The sequence below is a fragment of the Gracilinanus agilis genome, chromosome 3, assembly GCF_016433145.1.
Source record: "Gracilinanus agilis isolate LMUSP501 chromosome 3, AgileGrace, whole genome shotgun sequence".
Lineage (NCBI taxonomy): Eukaryota > Metazoa > Chordata > Mammalia > Didelphimorphia > Didelphidae > Gracilinanus > Gracilinanus agilis.
Window position 1 is genome coordinate 418569265 of NC_058132.1, and position 12540 is coordinate 418581804.

The 12540-nt window shown below is 35.3% G+C and overlaps 1 protein-coding gene across 1 annotated transcript in view; it reads right to left on the reverse strand.

The window, feature by feature from the left end:
* Positions 1-2173: 2173 nt before the first annotated feature.
* The window catches only part of LTN1 (listerin E3 ubiquitin protein ligase 1), a 117222-nt gene continuing 106855 nt past the window's right edge, over positions 2174-12540 (reverse strand). Inside the window, exons 26-30 of the mRNA XM_044670278.1 lie at positions 8133-8304; positions 5413-5633; positions 4453-4647; positions 4068-4235; positions 2174-3352 (exon numbers count right to left, since the gene is read on the reverse strand). Coding sequence (XP_044526213.1) covers positions 3290-3352; positions 4068-4235; positions 4453-4647; positions 5413-5633; positions 8133-8304 — 819 coding nt within the window. The 3' untranslated portion in view covers positions 2174-3289. The remainder of the gene's footprint in view (positions 3353-4067; positions 4236-4452; positions 4648-5412; positions 5634-8132; positions 8305-12540) is intronic.

Below are 12540 nucleotides of genomic sequence, written 5' to 3' on the forward strand. Positions count from 1 at the left end.
ATTCTCTTCCAGAGTCATTTAAGTCCAGTGGCAAGACAAAAGCCAAGTGAGGTCTGGTGATGGCCTAGGATGCAGGGGAAGATCTTGGCCTCTTTGATGTTTGGCCAAGCTCTGTGTGCTGCCCACCCCTTCATGGCCTTTGGAATAATTGTTCTCCTCCTCCCATTCCACCAGGGAAAGTCTTCACATGCTTGGGGTAGACATCCCCCTAAATCACTGATGAGTTTGAGACCTGTCAGTTACCCTCAACTTGGTTGAGTCTGTCTGCTGAGACAGTCTTTACCCAGGTATAGCTGCTGCACACACTATAGCTTAGAGCCACTGGGGAAGAGTTGGGTGAAAGGTAGACACCAAAGGTAGATGAGTAGCCCTCACACCAGAGATGCTAGTCCTCCCCGAATACCTAAGTGGTGTAGTGGATAGTTCTAGGTTTGAAGTCAAGAACTGAGTTAAAATCTGACCTCAGACACTTCCTAGTTGTGTGACTCTGGGCAAGTCACTTAACCATGTTTGCCTTAAGTTTCTTCACCTATAAAATGAGCTGCTGTAGGAAATGGCAAACCATTCTTGTATCCTTACCAAGAATACCTGAAATAGAATCTGACACAACTAAACTACATTCCCCCCAAACAGTTGGTTTTGGAAAAACCATCTTTGACTACATACATGCAATTCAGATTTGCCATAATTTTACTTCTAAGAAGTGTCTTTTAATTTCATGACTGCAAGTCACTGTCTGCAGTTATTTTTGAGCACAAGAATATAAAATCTGACAATGCTTCCATCTATCACCCTCTATTTTCCAGGAAGTGATTGAGACCAAATTGCTATTTCTTTTTTTTTTCTTTTTTTTCTTTTTCTTTTTTTTTTATGTTTAAGCTTCAAGCCAGCTACCCTCATCAAGAACGTTCCTAATTCTTCACTTTCTGCCATCAGAGTGCTACCACTGCATCTCTGAGATTACTGATAATTGCTCCCTGTAACCCAAATTCCAGCACCTTTTGATTCATGCAGCCTAGCATTTTGCAGGTACTATGCATATATGTAAAATGACATAGCATCTTGTACTCCTGGCCCAATCTTAAACCAATTAGTTCTATGTTTGGTTCTAGTTCTTGATATGCAGATAAATATGAGATAAATAAGATAATCTGGTACTCCCATCTCTTTGAGAACTTGCCTCATTTTGTTGTGATCTACACAAAGGCTTTAGTGTAGTCCGTGAAGAAGATGATTTTTTTCCCCTGTAAAGCTTTTCCCATAATCTAGCAAATGTTGGCAATTTTGGACTCTAATTCCTTTGTCTCTTTGAAAACCAACCTGCTTTTCTGGTAATTCTCAGTTTACATACTGCTCATGCCTCATTTGAAGAATCTTATAATTAATTATAACTTTGCTAGCACATAAAATGAGTGTAATTATTTGTTAATCTGAACATTGACTTTGGCCCTTTAGCACTGGGATGTAAACTGATTGCCACTGTTTAGTTTTCCAAATTTGCTGGCATACTAAATGCAGCACTTTAACAGAATCATTTTTTAGGATTTTAACTACCTCACTTGGAATTCTATCACATCAGATAACTCCGAAATGTGATAGATTTAAGTTTTTGTTTTTTAAATAATTATCTATTTATGGAGGAGAGAAAATCAAGTAGATGGAAAAAAATACTAAAATTAAAAAAAATTTTTTTGCAAGAGGCCTGTCTTTTCTAAGATCGGAAGCATAGGATTGATGGCATTTCATCCCATTGAAATAAAGTATTTTATCTTATGATATGACCAAGTGGCTTGATATTCACTTTTTTTTTTTTTAATTTAATCCTGGGATTCCATTCTAGGAGCATAGGGCCACAACCAGTAGGCAATGGGACACAGTCGCTCAGGGTCACCCAGCTGGGAAGTGTCTGAGCCCGGACTTGAACCTAGGACCTTTCGTCTCTAGGCCTGGCTCTCAATCCACTGAGCTAGCCCAGCTGCCCCTACTTTAGGTTGCAGTTTCTTTAGCAGATGTAGTTTTTACAGGGTGGGGTTGCTAGCCCCACACCCAACCCTCCTCCTTTTTCATCCAGGCTAGGGACCGTCCTTGGCCCAGGAGTGGTAAGGGTGGGTGGTAGGGGTCAAGTGGCTTGCCCAAGGTCACACAGCTGGAAGAGTCCGAGGCTGGACTTGAACCTAGGACCTCCAGTCTCTAGGCCTGGCTCTCAATCCACTGAGCCACTCAGCTGCCCCTAATATTCACTTACAGGAATTTAATTTGTTCCCACCCTAATATGGGTTCTTTGGACTTTATTAACAGCCTTATACCATGAGATTTAAATGTTCCTGTGTTTATTGTTGGAGTTTTAGGTTATTTGTTTAAAGACTTTTACACAATTATAGAAATGTCAATTTTGACTAGAAAAATAGTGTATTCACTATCATATGTTAGTCTAAAAATAAACTGTTGTACCAGTTATAGATGTGAAAAAATAAGTATCCCATTTATCCCAAAAATGAGATAATAGAAGACCACAATTCAGGTTCAGTAATGCCCATACTAGTAAAGTTGTAAATAAAATCTTTATCAGTTTCTCATTATTGCAAGAAAAAAAGTGAATCCCAGAAAGTTATTTTTAAAAATTCCTTTGATTGGATTGACTCTATAAATCCAATTAGGGAATTTCTTGAGTGGATTGCCATTTCCTTCTCTAGGACATTTTACAGATTGAGGAAACTAAGGCAAATAGGGTTTAAGTGCCTTGCCCAGGGTGGCACAGGTAGTAATTTTATCTGAAGCCATTATTGAACTCTTCATGACTCCAGGCCCAGTACTCTACTTGCCACCTCACTACTCAAAAATATACTAACATAACTAGAACCGTTTTTTGTTTTGCAATAATCTTTGACCCTTATCATATGCCTTATTTGATATTTATTTGGAATCTGAAAAGCAAGTCTGTCAGCATGCTACAATTGAATAATGTTCCAGTGTACACATCAATTCTGTTATTTTGTTATTTTCATATTTATTTTTTAATATGCACATTAAAATAAACTTGGAGTTTTTTTACATTGTAAATCTGCCAATATTTTATGCCAAAGAAAAGCTTCCAAATGCTTTACAAAACAATCTAAAGGCAAGTAAACCTGATTCTAGGATCATCATATAAACAATGGAATTTTCTGGTTGATCCTATTCAGAAATAATAATCATATGAAAATGGCTTCTTCAGCATTTAAAATGTTTGATGAGAGTGATAGAACAACTTGGTTTACTTCAGTAGTCTCTGAATGAAATAATCCCTTTCTCAGAAAAATGTTTCCCGGCAGAGTGGACAGGTAGATTTGTTGCTAGATGTAAACCATTTGTACTGCAAAAGATAAATATTTTAAAAATTAATCTTAAAGACAAATACTAAAGTTGCTTTTTTTCTAGGTGGAAAATCAACGCGATAATAATGAAATTTGTTCTACATTACTTCCACGGACTGCATCATATATCAGGGTTTACAAATATGTAAGCCTATCACTTTCATCTATAATATAAAACTTCCTATTGAGAAAAAAAACAAAACCTTTTTTTTTTTAATGTCAACCTCTTCAGAAGCATACAACCAAAATACAACAAAACAATTTATACCTTTTTTCCTTATTGATTCTTTTGGACTAGCCACTTGAAAATAGGAAAATAAAAAGTCAAGGAAATAGCTATTAAGTTCAATAATTTATTAGTCTAAAAACTACAGGGGGCAGCTGGGTAGCTCAGTGGATTGAGAGTCAGGCCTAGAGATAGGAAGTCCTAAGTTCAAATCTGACCTCAGACACTTTCCAGCTGTGTGACCCTGGGCAAGTCACTTGACCCCCATTGCCCACCCTTACCACTCTTCCACCAAGGAGCCAATACACAGAAGTTAAGGGTTAAAAAAAAAAAAAAAGCAAAAAAAAAAAAACAACTATATATGACTCCACTTAATTAAATTTAAAACATCTGAGGTAATAATACTGACAAATTTTTGGTTTTGTGTCTTAAGTATTACATCTTTTACACCAGTAACATATCACTAATAATATTTTTTCTAGTCTTACCAAACAGGCTGAATGGAATTTTTTCTTGCATGTTCTGCAAGCTTTCTTGGGAAGAGAATAGTTGAAACCATGAATGACTGAGAAACAAATCATGCAATCTTCGACACCTTCAAAACGTTTGTCCACATTATTTTTCCATAATGCTAACCCTTCCATAATACTTCCATTCTAACAAGAAGAAAAAAAAGTACAGTATCAGTATGCATATCATATCACACTGGTGTTATTTTTCAAATTAAGACTTCACAAATTAGTATTTAAATAAGAAAGTGTGCTTAGCTATAATCAGAAATGACATCTTACCTTTTGGGAGTGAGATGGATTTCTTCCATCAAAAAGAAACTTTAATGAATTTGGAAAGCTAAGTATGGCAGCTGAAACTCACCTGATGAGTGAGGTATGTGCTTAACTGCAGCATCCAGTTACGCCACTGCTGAACAGCCACTCCAACTCTTTTTCCACTTTCCACTGTTATTGAGCCCAGTGGGTAATTCAAAGGAAGCTGAATAATAAGTTCAATGAATATGTCATCAACTGAGTAAGTAGCAATGACTTCTCTTGTAGTAGAGCGAGCTTTTACCTGGAAGAAAAATAATAGCAATATTCAAACCCTTGTTTTCATAAGAGTATTATAAGCAAAGATCTTTACTTTTGAAAAATCAATACATATGAATGTGAGTATATAAATAAATCATTGTATTAAAATTCCTTGTCATTTATATATGTAGTTCTTTAATGACACTAAAATGTCAAAATATGCAAGAAACATTCATGTACATTATATACATTCTATAACTATGTAATTGTTATATTATGCTATCCACAAGGCACCATGCCAAGCACTAGTGTATACAGATAAAAAATTATAGGTCTTGCTTTTAAGGATCTTACAAGTATAATGGGAGGGTCCATGTATGACATAAAGGACAAGGAGATATCCAGACAATATGATATCAGATATTTGAAAAGGAAGAGGCTATTTTCAGCTTGAAGAGATTAGGATAAGCCAGGCCTCGAGAGAAGAAGAAATTATGAATAAGTGCAATTATGGAACTAGTAATGTCCAGGTATATATCACAGATAAATAGGATAAAACAATGCCTTGCACATATACTCAATTTTTTATGTGAATAAGGTATTTTTCCTCTTTTCTATTATATTCAAATTACATATAATGATAAACTCACGAATATAATCCTTTCATTTTAAAAACAAGAGAAAAGTAACATTCACATTAATTCAATTTAATGATTTTTATCCACCAAAACTGTAGTTTTAAAACTAGAGATGGGATACATAGCAAATATTCAAAAACCTTTTTTAGAATTTAAAAGATAATACTAACCGTCATGCCATTAAATAGCTGTGTACTTGTTTGCACAGAAGATATTTCTTGAAAAGAGAGCATATTGCTCACATACTTGCTTGTAAATTTATCTACAACATTGAAAACACGCTTCTCACAGCTATTCCACCAAAGTCTAACCATAGCTGGCAAATCTTTTAATGTGATTTGATAGACAGAACAAGCCAAGTGGGGAATCTGTGATGAAAGGGTTGCTGTCTCTGAAGGAGGAAAAAGTCTTAGTTATTTATATTATACATTCAGAAAATGTTTATTTTCATTAAAAAAAGAATAATTTTCAGTAATTGTGATTAAAAGACCTAAACGGTGCATAACAAGCATTAACACTGTTTCAATAAGACAGTCTCAATTTCTTATAGATTCTCTATTTTAAATATGGCTCAACTTTATACCAAACTTATAAAGTTTCCTTATAAAGGAAAGATAAAAATTATCAGTTAAGAAACAATAATTTCTAAAAGAAAACTTGTGAGATGACAAATGAAATAAAAACACCCCCAGAAGTGAAATATTCTCTCTGGCATATAATGTTACCTCTCTTTCACTGCTACCTACAGAAGTTTCTTAAGGGATTACGCAAGATTATGCCTAGTGCTTATTAGCATTCTTTTGCACATAATGGACATTTAAGTGTATCTGAAAAAAATCTAATCATTCCTCCTCAATCCCTTCCACTGCCTCATCTTAACCTTAACCACAACCAAGGAATCACTCAGGCAATGATGTAGTTTCCTTTTAAAGTTCTTCATTAGTTCTATAGGTTCTAGGCAATCCATTTTAGCCCCCAAAGTTCACTCACCTAGGATAACTCTAGTTGCGTGGTAGTTTTGTTGAGTTACATAGGACAAGAACCAGAAAATCTGATTTTAAGGGACCAGCAGTTAAAACCATTATAACACACAGCAAGAGTCTATGGAAGCAGCTAGAGCTGACAGTTTCACTATGAGCTGTAATAAAAGTGAGCTGAACTCTAGGTGGCTCCAAAACCGTCTCACAGTCAACTTGACAACACAAAGACTGGGCTCTCAGAAAAGCTGGTGAATTAGCTACATAAAATCAACATGGGATTTTTTTCTGTTAAGATAGGGCTTTTCTCATTTCCATTATTGTACCAGAATATATACAAAATTCACTTGCCTATGACTTTCTAAAGCCATTACTCTCATTGACATTCCTACCTGGCTCGCCAAAACTGTAAAAATACATGACAACTGTAAAACTAATATAGGCAATGGATTGATTATGGATTATAAACTGATTTCATATACTCTGCTTGCTATGCTTGCAAAGTATCTTCAGTTTATATCAGTGAAGTGAAGCTCATAAGTGAACTTCCCTTCAGGGTCAGGCACAAGGATGCTAAAGAGACTCTTTTTATGAAAAAATAAAATATTTATTGAAATATATAAGGATAAAAAGGATTTCTAACTCTAAGGGATTCTAACTCCACCCAAATAAAACTCCCTGGTTCCACAAGGAACTGCTTCTCCTGTATCCACAGACTACACCCATCCTTCCTGATCTGACTAACCCAAATTTTTTTACTATTCTAAATAAACTAACACTATTATAATTCTTAACTTTGCCTCCAAATTATAAAAATAACAAAGGCTAGCTGGCTGAGTCTCAGCAAGAACCAAGTTAGGACTCCGAGCCTTAACAGACTCAGAGTCCAAACCAAAGTCCTGGGTTTTCTTTGGTCTTTTCATAGTTAAAACAATCTATAAAACAGTAATAAATAGTCAATAGTGTTTCCCAAGTTGGAAAAGAAAACACCAAGCTCCTTCAGGTCCTTCCCTCCTATCTCAGAGAGAGAGAGAGAGAGAGAGAGAGAGAGAGAGAGAGAGAGAGAGAGGTTACCTCCTCCAAGCCCTCACAGAGTCTCCTGTGACTACCAACTGCCAGAGACTAAATGCCACACCTAGAGAGAGTAACTACCACAGAAAAACCATTAAACTGTCAACATTTGAAATTGACACTGTCTCATATCTGCTTCAAAATTCCAATTCTTTCTCAAGCCAGCTTCTCTGCTTCTTATCTCTAAACTAATACAGTAAGACTTATGTTCTAATATCATCCTTATAGTGGTGATCATTTTTAGCATATCTAATCTTTTTTTTTTTTTCTGGAAGATTGGTTGAATCCCTATTTAGCTCAGGGGGAAATGCAGTGGCTATTACTTATGGATCCAATCCTACTATTGATCAGACAAAGGAGACTTGCTCCTTTTCACAACCATGCCAGTTCTCCCCAACTCAAATCACTTGATTCCATGCCCACATCTGCTCCCACAGGTTCATCATATTGATGCTGGATTTAAGGACAACATCTGATTGGCTTAATGGCACCCTAAGAGATTCTGGCAGCATCAGTCTCCATAGCAGTAGAAATTATATGTATACAAAACCATTTCTAGAGCTTACCTAGCAAAAATACTACCGGTTTAATGTGCTAAAGAGTTTGGAAGTTACCACATTCAATGACCATCCCAATCCCAAGTTCCATATAGTACCAGAAAATGTTATCTATCATAGATGAGAAATTCTGGAACATGTTAAATGTCAATTTTCTGTCAGCAATTATGATTTCTCATCTTTGAGACTAAAATGTAAAGTCTTTTCCTGCAAGAATGCATATTTTCACCTTAAATCTGGAACTTCATAAAAGAGCAGAGGACAAAAACAATATATTTTACTGACCTCTGACATGCAAATGGAGCTCTTCTGTGAAGAATGTTTTAGTCTCCTTATTAGGGTGCTCAACAGCTGGCCCTACATAAGTGGGTATTTGTGGCATTAGCCTGAACAGATGATAGAGCAACTTATTCAAACTCTTTGTTCTTCTAAGATACAATGAATAAAGGGCACGAAGCTGGTGGAGACAAAATTATTCATTAGTAATTTTGGAATAAACAAAATAAAATAAGAAACAAAAACAGATCAAGTAAGGTATGATAATTGTGGGATGAAAAGTGATTCAAGATTATTTGGTTATGCAAAAGGCTTTAGAAGAATGCATGCCCTTTGATCCAACCATACCAATGCTGGGTTTGTACCCCAAAAAGATATTAACGAAAAAGAGGAATACTATTGTGCTAAAAGGAATAATGAACTGGAGGAATTCCATATGAAATGGAAAGATTCCAGGAATTGATGCAGAGCAAAAGGGGCAGAACCAGGAGAACATTGTATACAGAGACTGTGGCAGTCGAATGTAATGGACTTCTCTACAAGCAGTAATGTGACGATCCAGGACAATTCTGAGGGACTTATGAGAAAGAACGCTATCCATATCCAGAGAAAGAACTGGAAGAAAAACATTTGCTTGATCACATGGTTTGATGGGGACATGACTGGGGATGTAGACTCTAAACGATCACTCTGTTGCAAATATTAATAATATGGAAATAGGCCTTGATCAATGACACATGTAAAATCCAGTGGAATTGTTTGTTGGCTACAGGAGGGGAGAGGGAAGAGGGAAGAGAAAGAACATGAATCATGTAACCATGGAAAAAGAGCCTAAATTAATCAAATAAATAAATAATATTTAAAAATAAAAGAATGAATGCCTCTTGATCCAACTATACCACTACTGGGTTTGTACCCCAAAGAGATTAAAAAAACGTTTGTTCAAAATTATTTATAGCTGCGCTTTTCGTGGTGGCAAAAAATTAGAAAATGAGGGGGTGTCTCTTGATTGGAGAATGGCTGAACTATGGTAAAAAGATGGTGATGGAATACTATTGTGCTATGAAGAATCATGAACTGCTTGATTTCTATATGAACTGGAAAAACCTCCATGAACTGATGTAGAGTGAAATGAGCAGAACCAGGAAAACAATGTACACAGAGACTGAAACATTGTTCAACAATCAAATATAATCAACTCTGCTACTAATAGCAATGCAATGATCAAGAATAATCCCATGGAACTTATGGAAAAGAATGCTATCCACAGCTAGAGAAAGAACTATGGGATTAGAAACTGTAATAAATTGCAATTTTAATTATGAGGCTGATTAGTAGTTTTTTAGTAGCTTTATTACAGCAAAAGAGAGAGAGTAAAAAGAAGGAAAGGGATTCCTTCAGTTAAGTGAGCAGAGCACAGAGCCAGAGACCCACACCTGCCACACTTTAACCAAAGCAAAGCTCAAGTTCCCAAAAAAGAGCTCTGCAGCATGAGTCTCAGCCAAATTTATCTCCCAAGCCCCTATATGTAAAATGAGGACGTACTTAAAAGGATGTTGGGGAATTTAGCTCAGGTGTAGCAAATTTTCCATCTTCACAAAACGCAGAAGAAAAGCATATGACTGATCACTTGGGATTGTGGTTTTTAAAAGATTATGGCAAATATGAATAATATGGAAATAAGTTTTGAGTAATGACATATATAAACCAATGGAATTGCTTATTGGTTCTGGGAGGTGAGAGAGAAAGAACATGAATCATGTAAACATGGAAAAATATTCTAAAATAAATAAATTAAATATTGGGAATGGGGGGTAGGCTTTGAATATTTGGGTATAAATCTCACTTTCAACCCTGACTACGTGTGTGTGGGTTTAAACAAGTCACTTAACCTTCACAGACTTTTTAGTCTTCTCATATGCAAAATGAAGGGATTAGGCTAGATGATCTATAAGATGTTTCAGCTCTATCTTTATGATCTTAAATAACTGAAAAAATGAGAAAAGCATGAATAATGCTTATAAGTTGTAAACTAAGAAATTCTTTTAAGTAAAATGACATTGTTGATTTTTTTAAAAGTATTTTAACAACATTTTGTTATTATTATTTTAAAACCCACTAAAGCTTCCAATTGCCATTTGCAAACATAATTTAATTCTGTACTTTAATTGTTCACTGTCTCCTAGCTTACTCAGTGAACAGGGTGATGGATTTTAAGTCAAGAATATCAAAATTCAAGTTCTTCCTCAGAGACTTGTTATCTATGTGATGCTAGGCAAGTGACTTTCACTTCTCTTTGAATTTCCTTGGCTATAAAGTGGGAATAAATAACACGTAGCTACCAGAGCTACTGTGCAGATCAAATGAGATAATACATGTAAAGTGTTTTGCAAACACTTTATAGCACTATATAAATGCTATTTTACTTTCATCATCTCAACCTAGACTATCTAAGGCAGAAAGTAAACCTGTTTTGTCCATTATTCAAAACTTGTTTAATCTCCAAGTTTTTATTTTTGTGCCCTTGCTTAGTATGTTCTCCACACTAAACTAAATTATATCCCTTTCTTCTTTCAAATCCTTCAATACTACTTGCCTAGGCTATTTGAATAGCCTCCTAATTCATATAAAATTTTGCCCTACACTTCAATCCCTGGACTTCATGTGACTGCCAGATTTATATATCTCAAAGGCAGAAATCCAGTATCACTACTCTGTTTGAAACGCTTTAAAAAATGCAAAATGAAAAAAATTTCAAATTAATCTGACATTCAAGGTCTTTCATGATCTAATACCAACTAATCATATTCTATGCTCCAAATGAATTGAAGTATTCACCATCTCTTGTACAAATTTTTCATTCCATGTTTTTGTGCATGTCATTTTCCTATATTTGGTATACCTTTTCTACCTATAACTCTACTTGGACCTAGCAAAAGCTTTTCAATCCTTTTAAAGATCTCATTCAAATGCCATTTCCAATAAGTCTCACATGATTTCCTCATTTGGCTATGGATCTTTCCTTTCTCAAACCTTGCATAGTATGTTATTACCTCTCTTATGCAATCATCATGTTCTTTTATTCTTATTATACTTCTTAAATTTATGTTTAGCAAATTAATGCAACCTCTTCTGGCTTTTGATTCAAAATTAACACAAAAGTAACTAGCTTTAACACTGGAATCCATAAACGACAATGCCTCATTTCATTCTTGATTTGTGAACATACGTTATGAAAAGAGGAAAATTTTTATAAATAGTACCCCCAATATAATCTTTAAATTCAAAAGAATCTTTGAAAAAAATCAATCTCCATTTAAAATTATACAAATATTAAATACATAAATATGTAAGTACATAAAATGTAGAAAAGGTGGTAAGACTTAGCCCTAGTCATACAAATTTGTGACCAAATAGAACCAAAATAGATCGTATTGCCACATTGGTTTTGCTAAGTGTGTGTGTGTATTTTTATCTCAGAAATAAAATTGAGATAATCATTATAGACCAATAGAAACCACTTGTGAAGAGCAACAATATAAACAACAGATTATAAAACTTAAGGATGCTGAACAATTACATCCTTTAAGTAGAACAACTCAAATATCAAGTGATAAATTTAACCTTAAACTACTGAGAGAGAACAAAAGAGTTATGTATCTTCATTGATATTTTCCAAACAAAGTTTAGTTGGACTCTTTTAGGTGGAGTCCCTCCCATCTAAAGACAGGAGAATAATTCATAGAGAGAGGACAGGATACTAAATGGTCTAAGAAGACATGGGGGGTGGGAAAGAGGGGAGGAATAGTAGGGGACACCAAGAAAAATCCGAGTAATAAGAAAAATAAGATATTCTATTACACACAAAGAGGGCGTGGGAAGGGGAGGGGATGAATAATATCATAAGAAGGAGAGGAAGAGAGCATAATCAAACCTTACTCTCAGTGTAATCAACCCGGAGAAGGAAGAGTAGCCTTATTATCCATCTGGATAAAAAACTCTATCTAACCCTACTGAGAAAGTCAGAAGGGATAAACCAAAGGGAGCAGGGGAGTGGGGAGGCCAAAAAAGGGAGGGGAGAAGGAGGAGGAGGGAATTCATTTGGTCTTTAAAAAAAACAAAAAGAGGGGAACAACAAGGAAGGTGGAAGAAAGGGAAGTCAATCAAGGGAGGGGATAAGGGATACTGGCTTAAAGCAAACCAAGGTGTAAAAGAAAATAGTGTAATAAGAAGGAGTGGGTCTAGGGGAGGATACAAAAATGTCAGTGAATACACAACTAACAATTGTAACTCTGATTGTGAACGGTTTGAACTCATAAAATGGATGCAAATAGCAGAGTAGATCAGAAACCAAAATCCTACCATAGGTTGTCTACAAGAAACACATATGAGGCGGGTAGACACACACAAGTTCAAG